General features: G+C 37.4%; 1 protein-coding gene and 1 non-coding gene across 12 annotated transcripts in view; one reads left to right on the top strand and one right to left on the bottom strand.

Annotated features, from left to right (window-relative positions):
* Nucleotides 1-15905, top strand: part of SDCCAG8 (SHH signaling and ciliogenesis regulator SDCCAG8) — a 247055-nt gene that overhangs the window by 47111 nt on the left and 184039 nt on the right. For all 11 annotated transcript variants that reach the window (XR_006344971.1, XM_043924028.1, XM_043924026.1 and 8 more), the window contains 2 exons: nt 1792-1980; nt 14663-14801. Coding sequence is in view for 10 of the 11 variants with exons in the window: in XM_043924028.1 (XP_043779963.1) it covers nt 1792-1980; nt 14663-14801 (328 nt within the window). In the remaining variant the exon portion in view is untranslated. The remainder of the gene's footprint in view (nt 1-1791; nt 1981-14662; nt 14802-15905) is intronic.
* Nucleotides 9404-9475, bottom strand: TRNAC-ACA. Its single transcript has one exon. It is a non-coding gene; the product is annotated as a tRNA-Cys (tRNA).

Below are 15905 nucleotides of genomic sequence, written 5' to 3'. Positions count from 1 at the left end.
CAGAAGTAGTAATGGGGACTCTCTGACTTCGGAATGTACTTCTGAGGTTTTTTTTACAAAGCTTTCGAAAGTCAAACTGTGTTGTTGTTCAGTCACTAAGTTGTGTCCAACTCTTTGTGACCCCATGGACTGCAGTGTGCTAGGCTTCTCTGTCCTTCACCATGCCCCAGAGTTTGCTCCAACTCATGTCCATTGAGTTGGTGATGCCATCCAACCATCAGACTTTTTCTACATGATACTTAAAAGGAAACATTATGTTGTAGATATTGTCTTGGGAAAAAGATATAAATAGCTCATTTTTTTTCTGCTTCAGAGTGTCATTAGATTTGCTTTTTTTTTTAACCCTTAGATAGCCCGTAGATCTTTTCCACTTCTTCCAGGCTGTCTGAAAGCCCCCCAAATCCCAAGAGTCGACGAAGTGTGTAACAGCCAGGTGTCTGGACTGTTGGCTTCTCCTTTGTGACAGGGAACAAAATAGGATGGCTATAGATCCCTGAATTTATCTATAGAGAGTAATCTGAGCCAGAGATAAAGTGCCTGCCTTCTGCAGTCTTAAGAATTTAAGAACAATTTCTTTAAGTTAAGACTTTAAAAAAAAATACAATATGAAAGGGATATGTGTGCAAGGAAGCTCAGTGACCTAAGTTGACTTTACCAAAGCTTTTTAGAGAAGGGGAAGGAAAATACAATCCATATACTGGTCATTTAATCCTTAGCAGATCAACATAGAGAAAAACCTTATCCAGGAACTATCCCATTAAAACAAACAAACAAATGAAGAACACTCACACACAATTCCTCTGCCCTTTCATTATCAAGCTGTATATTTCCAGCTAGTAGCTGCTACTTGTGAAATCTTATGTCTGTCGAATTCTGACTTCCTTCTGTAGTCTACTGTCAGTTCTTTGTAGAATTTTGTGGTTAGTTGATTTTTTTTACTGAAGAAAAATGGGCAGTAGTAAATTACTCATGCATAAAATCCATGTCCTTTATGCAATCTTTTAAGGTTCTCTTTATAAGTTTTAAAGAGTTAACACTTGAAATAGGATATTTCCCTCAATTTAAGGATATTGTGTTATCCCTTTATTGAGAGAAACTATTTAGGATTTGTATTTGGAGTTTTATCTCTGGGAAGAGATGGGATCCCTTGAAAAGAGAGCCAGTGTCAAGGCTCTAGTCTGTGTTAAAATCTTAAAACAACTTTAAATTTAATATTTTCAAGTCTCACTTTATTCAAAGGGTCAATTCGGATAATCACATCTACATCTCAGGGTTGTGGTAAGAATTAATAAGGTATTGTATAAAAAGCACCTAATAAGGTAAATACCAGTAAATGATAGTAGTTATCACTGTGGTGATACATTTAAAAGTAGTATACTTTTACCTGGACATGTACACCCATGGTGGATTCAAGTCAATGTATGGCAAAACCAATACACTGTTGCAGTAAAATAAATAAATTAATTAATTAAAAAACTTTAATCAGATGATAATTGCTTTACTATGTTGTATTGGTTTCTGCCTCACAACAATGTGAATCATTCATGATTTTATATGTGTGTGTGTATATATATTTATATACCCTTCCTCTTGAGTCTCCCCGCCCCAATCCCACCCCTCTAGGTTGTCACAGAGCACTAGGTTGGGCTCCCTGTGTTATATAGCAGCTTTCCACTATCTATTTTCTATTTTACACATGATAGTGTGTATATATCAGTGCTACTTTTCAGTTTATCCTAATTTCTTCCCCTGCTATGTCCACTTGCTAAACCTTTTTTCTCTTCTTTTTAGGAAAGACTTAGCTGAATATCAGAAAAACTGTGAAGATCTTAAAGAGCGACTAAAGCATAAAGAGTCACTTCTTGCTGCTAATATTTCTAACCGTGTTGGTGGTCTTTGTTTGAAATGTGCTCAGCATGAAGCTGTTCTTTCCCAAACCCATAATAATGTTCACATACAAACCATTGAAAGACTGACTAAGTAAGTATGCTTCTGTATGTGGGATTGTTGGTAACATGGAAACCCATATCTTTAAATGAGCAGTATAGTTTTTTTATCCCCATGCTAAATCACATGTGATTAATGTTAAGCTTCAAATAAAATGAATTTTCTAAGGTCCCTTCGTTGTAGCTTTCTTAAAGAGAGAATATGTAGGTTCTGCCAACTGTGTATAATCTAGTCATTTTGGACAAATGATTTTATCTTTGTTGGTTTCAGTCTCATCTTGAAATGAGAGGATTGAAGTAGATAGCCTTTATAATTCTGTTCATTTCTATGACTCTGTAATGGAAGATCCAGCACTATTCATAATAGCACTCAGTTTGAGAGGAATTCTCTTGATTTTGCCCGATTTCAGATTTCCCTGCTGTAGTATAAAGTGAGTTTTTTTTTTTTATCAAGTCTTTAATATGTGCCTGTCATGAAGAATATTATGAGTACACTGGAAGAAGGATCCACTGTATCCCATTTGTTAATATTTGAGGATTGATCAGGGACAAATTACAAGTGAGTTTTTATGGAGTCAAAATTTTCATCTAGGCTGAAATATTACAGTTCTCTGAGTACATCTTTTTTGTTTTGTTTTCACTATTCCAGAGGAAGCCTTTTCCTATGAAAATTTTATTCTGTAGAAGTTGAGGATTATTATTTAATACAGTATCCAGTGATGATGTATAGTGCGTGTTCTCTCTCACATGCCCTCTGCTTTTCTCTGTGCTCATGGTCACCTTTTACTATCTTTTGGGGTTCATTTAAATAGCCCAAACATCACTTCCTCTTAGAAGTATTCTCTCACCAGCCTTACCCCATTTTGTCCTCAATTGACTTAGCCTCCTTCTTTTTGTAACTTTATAATATATTGTGTATACTTGCAGGCAGCAACTGTATTTTATTTCTATATCCCTGGCTTCTGGAAGAGTACTTGGTCTGTAGCAGACACTCAGTAACTTGCTGTTTATATGACAAGACATTTTGGCATTTATTGTTAACATCTGTTCAGTTCAGTCACTCGGTCGTGTCCAGCTCTTTGCATCCCCATCAACTGCAGCACGCGAGGCTTCCCTGTCCATCACCTACTCCCAGAGTTTGCTCAAACTCATGTTCATTGAGTTGGTAATACCATCCAACCATTTCATCCTCGGTCATCCCCTTCTCCTCCCACTTTCAATCTTTCCCAGCATCAGGGTCTTTTCCAATGAGTCAGTTCTTTGCATCAGGTGGCCAAAGTATTGGAGTTTCAGCTTCAGCATCAGTCTTTCCAATAAATATTCAGTACTGATTTCCCTTAAGATTGACTGGTTGGCTCTCCTTGCAGTCCAAGGAACTCTCAAGAGTCTTCTCCAACACCACAGTTCAAAAGCATCAATTCTTTGGAGCTCAGCTTTCTTAGTAGTCCAACTCTCACATCCATACATGACCACTGGAAAAACCATAGCCTTGACTAGACAGACCTTTGTTGGCAAAGTAGTGTCTCTGCTTTTTAATATGCTGTCTAGGTTGGTTATAACTTTGTTAACATCAGAGATCCTCTAATTGGAACTGGTGTCGAGACTGAAAAGATTTGGTCATTGAAGTCAGTTTTGGCCTTTGGATGAATGAATTTACTTCCCTGAGTTTGAAGTCTTCCTTTGTTTTGGTGAATGATATTCAATACCACCTCCTGGGATATTATGGATGCAGCTTAGCCTTGTGACTTGAGTGTTAGCTTTTGAGTCAAACTGCCTGGATCTATACTTTGGTTCTACTGCCAGCTTCCCTTGTTTAGGACTTCACTGGTGGCTCAGTCGGTAAAGAATCTCCTGCAGTGCCGGAGACCACCTGCGTGCAGGAGACCTGAGTTCAATCCTCTCATGCCTCAGTTCCCCCACTTGAAAATGGAGGTAAAAGTGCCTAGTAGTGTTATTTTTGAGGGAACATTGAGTGCATACATACCTATATATTGCTTCAGACATTTCCTGCCATATTATAAATTCTCTAGAACTATTAAAACCCATCTGTACCTCCTATACTTGGAAGTAGTAAAACCATAGCCATGGTTTCTACATGTAACTAACTTATTGGTTGTTATATAAAAACTAAATTTCTCCACTGGTACTTTTCATGATCTGCACTGGTGGCCTTGCTTTTTATTAAATATTATATTAATTATTAAATATAATATTAACTTATACATATTTATTACATTTCAGCTTCCCAGGTGGCTTAGTGGTAAAGAATCCACCTGCCAGTGCAGGAGATGCAGGTTCAAACCTTGGGTCAGAAAGATCCCTTAGAGAAGGAAGTGGCAACCCACTCCAGTAGTCTTGCCTGGAAAATTCCATGGACAAAGGAGCCTGGCAGGCTACAGTCCACGGGATTGCAAAGAATTAGACACAACTGATCACGCATGCTACTATTTCATGTAGTGACAATTTATTAAATGTATGTTAAATATATTTTCAGATGCAACTGATGTGTAATAAACATTTCTAATATACCAAGGATTATACCAGGAAATTTAAAACATATTGTCTTTTAATCTTAGTAAAATATCGATGAGGTAAGTAGATTGCTGTCATTCTACCACTAAGTAAACTGAGTTTCAGAGAAGTTAAAAATTTGCTTGTTTATATTTGAAAAAAGAATGAAATCATACTTCACAAAAGTAAATTCAAGATGGTTTAAAGACCTAGATATGAGTTCTAGACTACGAAAGTATTAGGAGAAAATATAGAAAAACATCTTTATGGACTTGGGCTAATTAAAGTTCTGAGCTTGGTGAGGAAAGTAAGTCAGAAGGGGAAATAAAATGTTACATTTGATTCCATTAAAACAAAAAATTACTTTTGATACAATATTGCAAATTAAACTAAAAGATAGGAAAATATTTATGTTTTATATAACAAAATTTTTGGTACAATGTATAAATAATTTCTTTTAAAAAAAAACAGAAAAGAAAAACTTCCCAGTTGCAAAGTATGTATAGGATAGGAATTGGTAAGCAATAAAAGAGGATGATAATGCATGAGTAAGTATTCATTCTTTTTTTTAATTGAAGTGTAATTGACTCACAATACCATGTTAGCCCCAGGTGCACAACATAGTGATTTGGTAATTCTATACATTACAAAATGATCACCACAATAAGTCTAGTTATACCTGTCACCATGTAAAATTATCACAGTATTATTAACTATATATCCCATGCTGTACATTTCATCCTTTTGACTTGTTTTAAGTTACAAAATAAATAATCTTAATCTCATTTACCTATTTTACTCATCTTCCCAAAACCCTCCCCTCTGGCAACCACCTGTTTGTATCTGATTCTGTTTCTGTTCTGTTACATTAGTTCATTTGTTTTGTTATTCAGATTTTCCAAACATAAATGAAATCATATTTTATTGTCTGACTTATTTTACTTAGCATAATACCCTCTAAGTCTATCCATATTGTTGCAGATGGCAAGATTTCATTTCATTTCATTCAGCCATTGTATAGCTGAGTAATATTTCATTGTTTATGCATGTGTATTTATACACATATGTCACATCCTCTTTATTACATTCTTTGATGGACCTGTATGTTGCTTCTATACAATGGCTATTGGATATAAGGCTGCAGTGAACATAGTGGCGTCTACATCCCTTTAGATTTCTGTTTCTGTTTTCTTCTGAAAACTACCAAGAAGTGGGATTTCTGGATTGTACCGTAGTTCTTTTGATACTTTTAATTTTTTGAGGAACTTTCATGCTGTTTTACCTAACAGCTTACTAATTTACATTTCCACCAACAGTGCTCTAGAGTTGCCTTTTCTTCCATCTTTGCCAACATTTGTTATTTGTTGTCACTTTGTCATTTAAGCTCTTCATTCTGTTATTATTCAAGAAAATGGTGGTGGTGTTATTATTCAAGAAAATGGTGGTCACTAAGTTGTGTCCAACTTTTGCAACCCCATGGACTGTAATCCACCAGGCTCCTTGTCCATGGGATTTTTCAGGCAAGAATACTAGAATGGGTTGCCATTTCCTTCTCCAGAGGATCTTCCTGACACAGGGATCAAACCAGCATCTCCTGTATTACATGTGAATTCTTTACTGCTGAGCCACCAACAAAACCTCATTCAAGGAAATACCAGTTTAAAAATGCCAACTATCAAACTGGTGAAAATTTTAAAAAGACTAGCAGTCTCAAGAATTGATGAGGCTATGAATAAGTCTGTATTTTCATACACTGCTAGTGGAACTATAGATTGACACTACTTTTGAGGGTAATTTAGCACTATTCATTAATACTTAAATTGTGAAATTACACGTTTCAAAATCTACACTAGAGAATGTATGTATACCATACTAGGGCATTTGTAGGGAATTCATTTGCAGCATTATTTGTAATGCTGTTGTGATATTGTCATTTGATAAGAAATACATATTTTTGTCTTCATTTCCTATTCTTTGCATGGAACTCCTAAAACTTCTGTATTTTTCTAAGTGGTAAAAGCAATAAGTATGTTTTTTGTACTAACATTTGTGTTTTGTCCTCTGCTTCTGAAATAGGTTATTAAGCCCATGAGTTTATATTAAGTAGGTGACTTTTGACTAAGGATGGGAATGCTGGTTGCCACAGAAACCATCCATGTAACTAGAAGATTGGAATTTTTGTCTCTACTTCCCAACCTTTAGGAAGGGAGAGAGCTGGAGATGGAGTCCAGTCATCAGTGGCCAATGCTTTAATCAATCATACCTATGGAACTTCAATAAAAACTCTAAACAATGGAGTTTAGGGTGCTTCTGGATTGGTCAACACATTGAGTACTAGAATGTGACACCAGACAGGATGTGGAAGCTCTACACACCTTCCCACATACCTTTGTCTAGTGATCTCTTCTGTTTATCTGTTCATGAGTTGAATCTTTTATAATAAGGGAGCAATAGTAAGGAAAACACTTTCCTGAGTTCTGTCAGCTGTTCTAGCAAATTATTTTGCACTGGAAAGGATCATGGAAACCTATGGTTTTTGGTCAGCTGGTCAGAAGAGATATAAGGTACCTGGGACTTAAAATTGGAACCTAAAGTTGAGATTGTTTTATGGGACTGAGCCTTAACCTGTGGGGTTTGTGTCAACTCCAGACAGTTAGTATCAGAATTGAGTTAGTAGCCACTCAGAATTAGAGAATTGCTACGTGTGGATAACCTACAGACCTGGTAGCAGAAGTATTGTGAATATAGAACTATAGAAGAAAACAATAGGTTTTCCTTTTAGATGTAAATATCCCTTTGAGGGATATCCTAAATATCCCTCAAAGAAGAATAACTGGACTTCAGTTTAGATAAAGTATGAAATTTTATGTAAAAAAAAAAAAAAAGAATGAAGTAGATCTATATGTACTAATGTTCAACTAAGCTCCAAAATATGTTATTGAAGGAAAAAAATGAAAAAGGATGAGAAAGACATACCTGGCAGGAAACTATTTGTATTTTTTTAGAGGCTCACTCACAACCAGGTGAATACATGCGTAGAAAAAGATGCAAAAGAATAATCACAATATTTAACAGTGATTACCACTGGAGAAGTAGAAGAAGGCATCGAAATTGACAGTGTCTGTTAAGTCGTCTCTAACACTGTTCAGCTGCTAAGTTGTGTCTGACTCTTTTGACCCCACGGACTGTAGCACGCCAGGCTCTGCTGTCCTTCACTGTCTCCCACAGTGTGCTCAGATTCATGTCCACTGAGTCAGTAATGCTTTCTAACCATCTCTTCCTCTGCTGCCCTCTTCTCCTCCTGCCCTCAGTCTTTCCCAGCATCAGGGTATTTTCCAGTGAGTCAGCTCTTCGCATCAGGTGGCCAAAGTATCAGAGCTTTAGTCCTTTCAATGAATACTCAGGATTGATTTCCTTTAGGATTGACTGGTTTGATCTCTTTGCAGTCCAAGGTACTCTTCAGAGTCTTCCCTAGCACCACAATTCAAAGCATCAATTCTTTGACACTCAGCCTTCTTTATGGTCCAACTCTCACATGTGTACATGACTACTGGAAAAGCCATAGCTTTACTATACAGACTTTGTTGGCAAAGTGATGTCTCTGCTTTTTAATACATTGAAATTTTAATTAACAATTTTAACCATATTGGTAATTAACTTATTATAAGAAGAATGTAATGAAAGATTAATTTTAAAATGGAAAAAGCATATTCAAAGTCATGCAGATGAAGAGGATATTCTAAGATAAACTAGTCAGGCAAAACCAGTCAGCAAATAAAAAACAGGGTTTCCTTTTCCTATTATATTGATTTCATATTATCCTCCTGGGTTATAAGTAAAATGCCTTAAAAGGAAGCTGCAATGTTTACATTGATTCCAAGCCTGGCAGTCATTTAGAAATTCAATTCTTGCCCAGTTATATATTCCTTTGTCTCTATCCTAAATTTCAGTGCTTAGCCTCTTAAAATAAATGTCAACCTTTTCAGTTCAGTTTTCTGCTTTGTCAGCATGTCATTGACTCATATTCTACTTTAATAACAGTATACTGTGGAAGGTTTCTACTTTTACTGTCAATGAAAATCTTTGTATTATTCCCATGGCCTGAGCTGGTGTTCAGTTTCTTTCAATTTACTAATGCAGAATGCTAAATATTGAATGTTATGCTGACTTTGAAGCATAAAAGTGGCCAAAACTTTTTAGGTTTGATTTCTAGTTTTAAGCATAATTAAGAAGCCTGAGCCCTCAATGAACTGTACTGTAGTATTTCCTGCATGACTCTAATGTGAAATTTTTGAAGTTGTATCCCAAATATGATAAATTAATAGTGTGTCTTGGTCTCTATTGAAAAATGTAGTATTGTGGTACCAATTTTAAGCTACTTTGTTGATTTTTTAGCTTGTAATATATGATATATATGACACAACACTAGTGAAAGTAGTGAAAGTGTTAGTTGCTCAGTCATGTCCGACTCTCAGTGACCCCATGGACTGTAGCCCGCCAGGTTTCTCTGTCCATGAAATTTTCCAGGCAAGAATACTGGAGTGTATTGCCATTCCCTTCTCCAGGGGATCTTCCGACTCAGGGATCGAACCCAGGTCTCCTGCATTGCAGGCAGATTCTTTGCTATCTGAGCCACCAGGGAAGCCCCCATGATACAACATTGGATAGCTGAAAAGGAGAGGGTCAGGCACAACTTGAAGACCAGACTGCCCATGTTTGTGGTGTTTTATTAGGACCCTTGAAACTTTTTGGAGAGAAAATTTAACAACTTTTGAGTTTATTGGATATATTTTAAAAGATAGCTTGAAGTCCTTATGAAATGAAGTTGCTCAGTCATGTCTGACTCTTTGTGACCCCATGGACTGTAGCCTCCCAGGATCCTCAGTCCATGGGATTTTCCAGGCAAGAATACTGGAGTGGGTTGCCATTTCCTTCTCCAGGGGATCTTCCCGACCCAGGGATTGAACCTGGGTCTCCTGCATTGTAGGCAGACGCTTTACCGTCTGAGCTACCAGGGAAACCCTTTGAAGTCCTTATAGTATTTCTTAATTTCTGCCTTTCACTCAGTCTTCAGTATGTCATAAGTAGGTAAGAGCAACAGTAACCTTTCTTTCTTAATGATCAAAGTACTTTCAAATGGGAATCAAGATGGAACTGCTTTGTATTAAATTCCTATCTGTAGTTCACAGTGCCTTGAAGGAACCTCAGTGTATTTTTCAGAAATGATTACTGCTGTACTATCCTGGAACTTCAGTCCAGCTTGTGATTTGGGAATGGGTGATTGGCGATCTTCTGTATAGCTTGCTTTGCAACTGTATTTCAGTTTTTACAAAAGAAAATTAAAGAACTAAGACTAACTGCTTAAGAATAAAAGAATTCATCATCTCTCTTACACACATACACAGAAAACCAAAAGAAAAAGAAAGACTGTAGTGGGAACTTCCCAGAAATGAGGAACAAAGGAATGTTGTAGTCAGCCTTCTAGACTTTTTTTTAAAAAACAGTGATGTTTAATAAAGCTTAAAACTGCTAATAACTGTGGAATAGCTTAGGAATTGAAGGAATTAAATATGGAGTACTCCATATTTCAAGATGAAGCTCATGTATGTATCAGACCAACTCCTCTCTTTTCCTTATTATAAACATTGGCCAAGATTATTCAGAGACTTTCTCAGTCCTTTTTGCTCAATTGTTGCTCTAGGTTCCTTAAATACTAGTTTCCTTAAATACTACATGATTGTTAGTTCATCCTAGAACCGACACCCCTGCTTCTTACTTCATTTTCTGCCTCAACTGTTCTATCTGCATCATGGCATGTTGCGGGATTAATGCTGTATTGGTTGCTTTGTTGAAGAACTCCTTGATCACACTCATCAAAATATTCCCATGGTGTTTTTAAGCAGTTAAAGAACTTTTGCCATGGGAGATGGTAATTTGGAGAACTGCCTTCTCACTGTCACATTGATGTATCGTGTAAGTTTGTACAGCTCCCCATTGTAAGAGGCTTGCTCTGGCCTGGCTTTGGGCTGGCGCTGTGGCCTCGGAGCAGCACTGCAGCTGACTGAGTAGTTAATCGGGGTAGCCAGAACTGACCATTTCTGAAGGACAGATAATGAGTGGTAGCATGGGGCTGAAGTAGAGGAGAAAAAACTCAAGAAGGTGTCAGCCAGATGAACATAGAAATGGGACAGGAAGCAGGGCCTTATGTTGCGTCCATGTTCATTCACTTTGGTTGGGTCCAGCTCTTTGCGACCCCATGGACTGTAGCCTGCTAGTCTTCTCTGTCCATGGAATTCTCCAGGCAAGAATACTAGATCTAGTTACCATGCTCTTCTCCAGGCGATCTTCCCACCCCAGGGATCAAATCTTCCTCTCCTGCATCTCGTACGTTACAGGCAGATTCTTTACCTAGTGAGCCCCATGGGAAGCCTTATATTGAGGACAGGGCTAACATACCCAGAGTTGTTTTTTCAAGTGCTTGCTATTTGGTATGTGGGCTGGTTAAGTTGAAACAAAACAAATAAAACAAAAATGTGGTGACTGAGTAGATAGTCCTGTGTGTTAGTCTCTCAGTCATGTCCAATTCTTTTCAACCCCGTGGACTATATATGGCCTGCCAGGCTCCTCCATCCATGGGATTATCCAGGCAAGAATACTGGAAGCAGGTAGGCATTCCCTTCTCCAGGGGGTCTTCCAGATCCAGGGATTGAACCCAGGTCTCACATTGCAGGCAGATTCTTTACCATCGGAGCCACCAGGGAAGCCCTAAATTGCCAAATTTAGATAGTCCTAAATTGCCAAAATTGTTAGTGGCACCTATAAGCATGTGTGTGATTTAAGTATCTCTCCTGAACTTTTCAGATGGTCTGAGGGCCACCTTGAAGCATATATTACATTTCTTCTACAGAAAACTGGAGTGTGTCAGTCCAGTGGTTGCACGAATTTTTAGTACAATCCTTTTACAGATTCACTGTTGAATGGTGACCTTAACAAAACATCAGTGTGTGTGTGTGTGTGCGCGCGAGCGCGAGTGTTAGTTGCTCAGTCCTCTCTGACTCTTTGTGACCCCATGGAGTGCAGCCCTTCAGGTGCCTTTGTCCAGGGGATTTCCTAGGCAAGAATACTGAAGTGCCATTTCCTTCTCCAGGAGATCTTCCTGACCCAGGGATTGAACCTGCTTCTCCTGCATTGCAAGCAGATTATTTACTGTCTGAACCACCATGGTATTTGAGGGTTTATCTTTGATGATTTTTTGTCATTAAATAGTCTGAAATTGGTGAGTTCATATTCTGAAAAATTTTTGATCCAGAGCAATTAAACTCTTTTGTTTCCGGTTCTAAATAGTCTAGTGACTTTTTAAATTTTGACATAGGGGGGACTTCCCTTGTAGTCCTGTGGTTAAGACTCCATGTTCCCCCCCCAGGGAACATGGATTCAATCCCTTGTAGGGGAACTAAGATTCCGTACGCTTTGAAGCCAAAAAGACTTTTTTTAACTGTAAAATATTAGAACTGGGACAAAATTTTGCTTAACCTTTTTGATGCCCTCCTGTAGCAAAGTCATTATTCATTCATTTGTTCTCTTGTCATTTATTTCACTGAGTATGTACTGTGTGACAGACTACTCTCAGCAAGAGGATATACTAGAAATAGTTTAAATAAATTAAGTGTAAGTCTCCTGTAAGAAGCAAATTTGTTAGAAACTTGATCCTATTGTGGCCTGTCTGTTAATATATATTCTGAGGTTTTTTGTTAATCTTTTTATTTTTAACTTCAGGTTTGATGGTGGTATAGTATTAGGAACAGGTAAGAGTATCATTGAATAGTGATTTTGGTTTTTTAGTAGGTCTAGAACTTTAGGAAAGGTAACTATATGATGTTGACGTGTTATCCATAAGAGTGAATTTTTATTTTCTACTTAGAAACACAGGTTCTAGTTGGATTGCATATTCTCAATGAAGCTAGTCCCTTTTATGTTAGAATCTTTTCTGAAATGCAAATAAGTATGAATTTGATTTTGTTTGCATTTTACTTAATATTTTTTACTCAACCAGAATAATCTTGCTTTGATTCTTCCACTTTTTCACATAATTATTGTGTTTGATTATATTTGATCAAAATAATTCACTCCTTTTTCATTTCCTTTAGACAAAAAAATTATTTTTCTCAATTGAAAATAAATAGGAAATAAATAAATCAGAAAATTCTAAAATGAAGATCACTATGCTCCCACAAATTTTATGATACTTGCAGCAATGTATTCTTTTTTTTAACAAAAAGAGCTTAAAAAAAGAGCTTTTATGAAACTGTTAATAATGTAACTTTGTTCAGTATTACATATTTTTAAAAATATGACTGTTTTCCAAATACCACAAATAGTTTGAATTATTTTATTTTTAAGAAAATTTTTTAATCAAGGCATTGGTTAATTTTGAAAGTAATTCAAACTCAGAGATTTCATTTTTTAAGTTAGGACTCCTTAAAATTTACTCTTTGTTAATAGTTTACACAGTTGACTGTTTAGCAATAGTTCAGAACTTGGCAATGAAAAGGAAGCTACAGCAGTTACTTCAACTGAATTTGAAATCACAGTTTAAAACTTGAGCTCTTTAACAAAGCGTGGAATAGCATAAATAACAGTCCAACTTACTTTTTTTGTTTGTTTTGTGTTAATAGAAAGTTTCCCACCTCACTTTTGGGGGGATCTACTGATCATTTTTATCCAGTGGATGAGTTCCAGATATCCTGAAATCTTTTATGTGGAATTTGCTTAAATTAATCCATGAGATTGGAACCTTGCTGCCATTTTACATGCCAAAGCATTTTGACATTCAGTTCAGTTCTGTCCCCAAGAAATAGCTTAGCTTTATGAGAATCAGAGAAGGCAATGGCAACCCACTCCAGTACTCTTGCCTGGAAAATCCCATGGACAGAGGAGGCTGGTAGGCTGCAGTCCATGGGGCTGCCAAGAGTCGGACTCGACTGAGCAGCTTCAATTTCACTTTTCACTTTCATGCATTGGAGAAGAAAATGGCAACCCACTCCAGTGTTCTTGCCTGGAGAATCCCAGAGACGGTGGAGCCTGGTGGGCTGCCGTCTATGGGGTCACACAGAGTCGGGCATGACTGAAGTGACATAGCTATGAGAATTGCTGAGAAGGGGGTAGAGCCAGGCAATGATCAAGCCTAGGGGTGTAAGGTTTTGTAAAATAATGAGCATTATGTGTAATCAAGGCATTTGAGTAATCCAACAGTACTACCCATTGAAAGAAGAAATACTTTCATAAGTAGGTGAAAGTTTTTCATTCATAAGTGAAGCCGCTTAGTCATGTCCGACTCTTTGAGACTCTGTGGACTGAACCTACCAGGCTCCTCCGACCATGGAATTTTCCAGGCAAGAATACTGGAGTGGGTTGCCATTTCCTTCTCCAGGGAATCTTCCCAACCCATGGATCGGACCTGAGTCTTCTGAATTGCAGGCAAGTGCTTTACCATCTGAGCCACCAGGGAAGCCAAGAAGTGTCAAAAAGAGGGTTGTGAAGGAAGATGAAAAGAAAAAAAGACACGTTCGTTCTAGTAGAGCGGAGAGCCAGTAGTGTAAATGAAACCTCATTAGTCCCTTCTTACCGTGGTTACTTCTACTTTGAGGTACAATTCCCACCTTCCCTGATAGTTCAGTTGGTAAAGAATCCACCTGCACTGCAGGAGACCCCAGTTCAATTCCTGGGTGGGGAAGATCCACTGGAGAAGGGATAAGCTACCCACTCCAGTATTCTGGCCTGGAGAATTCAATGGACAGTATCGTCCAGTCCATAGGGTCACAGTCTAACGCAACTGAGCGACCTTCACACTTTCACTACTTTATTAGTTTTTTCTCCTTTTCTGCTGCCTACACTTAGATTTTTAGCTAATTTCCTCTTTTCTGGGCTTTCCTCTGCAGCCCTCAGTGTGCCATTCCTGTCCACAATGGGTTATTGCCCCACGCGGATGCAGTCCTGCCATGAATGCTCCCTGCTCTTCTGGCCATTCTGCCTGCCCCTCACCAAGTGAGGACAGAGGGTCTTTCTCTGGGGTGTGCTTGAACGTGTGCTGGGCTGGCCTGCCCTGGCTCTTCTTCTAATATATATCAATGTTTTTTTCTCCCTGCCTTATGAATACTTGACCATTTGATCATTTCTTGTTTTCAATGTTCTTTTTGTGCTGACAGAGAAAGAGATGACTTAATGTCTGCACTAGTTTCCGTGAGGAACAGCTTGACAGAGGTGCAGCAAAGCGAAGCAAGTGCTTATGAGCAGGTGAAACAAGCTGTGAAGATGACTGAGGAAGCCAGTTTTGAAAAAACCAAGGCAAGTCTAATAAGATTAAAATGAAAGCATGCCTTAATTGCCTTTTTCTTTCCCTTTTCTGAGTACTTATTTGGTTATTTTCCATAACTAAAATTTTTTTCCAAACACACAAAGTGGAAACCAGTTTGTTAGTGTTGAATTTCTAAATTAAACAAATTTGCTCTTTGGAGAATTCTTATTCCTCTGAAAATTCTCTTGCTATATCACTATTGAAAGAACAGTACAATGTAATATGGTACTTTGAGAGAGTTGGATGCTTAACCTTTTCATTTGCCAATAATTTTTAATGCTAAATGAAACTATTAACACCCATAGTGACCCATTTTGTATGTTCATATATGACTGAAGACACATGTTTTTTCTCTGTCCCTGGGAAATTTTGAGAACATTCAAATATACCACAATAATAATATACATGTACTTAATAGCATCTTTAGCTGTGAATTGGTATCCATTGTGTACTTAAGTCAAACACATTTAATGGTAATGATAACGTCAGTAATAGTTAACACAGTGATCAGGCAGTGTTCTAAGCACTTTGAATAGTAGGAGGTTACTGTTGATTCATTGCTGTTTGAGGCCACACCTTAAACCATTAAAGTTGCTGAGTGTTTTCTGTAGACACACTCGCCATACTTGAAGTACCTAGTAGCCACATGTAGCTGGTGATTACTGCATTAGTCAGTGTAATATAGGACATTTCCATTATCACGACAAATGCTCTTAGATGGCATTGGTCTAAGCCATATAGTAGCATCACTATTTTATTGGGCTAATCAATATTAATTATTAATATTAATTAATAATCAATTAATATTGATTAATATTAATCAATAATATTCATATTAAACTTCTCCTCAGTCATTGCCTTATCCATTTTTCTCTGTCCAGTTCATCTTTAACTCTTTCTAGACAATTTGACCTTCATAGTGCCCCTGTGCCTTTTGAAAGTAATGTTCATTCTGACCAAATACCCTAATATACTTTATTGTTTCTTCAAACACTCTTACTTCTTCATTTATAATGAACTCTAGCTGCCCCTTGCTGGTGTTATGACCCCCAGTGGAGCCCTTTGCTGTTCATCTCATCTCGTTTGGCTATGAT

The sequence above is a fragment of the Cervus elaphus genome, chromosome 14 (assembly GCF_910594005.1).
Source record: "Cervus elaphus chromosome 14, mCerEla1.1, whole genome shotgun sequence".
NCBI lineage: Eukaryota > Metazoa > Chordata > Mammalia > Artiodactyla > Cervidae > Cervus > Cervus elaphus.
Note: the sequence above shows the minus strand (reverse complement) of the source record. Positions and strands in the feature narration are given on the sequence as shown.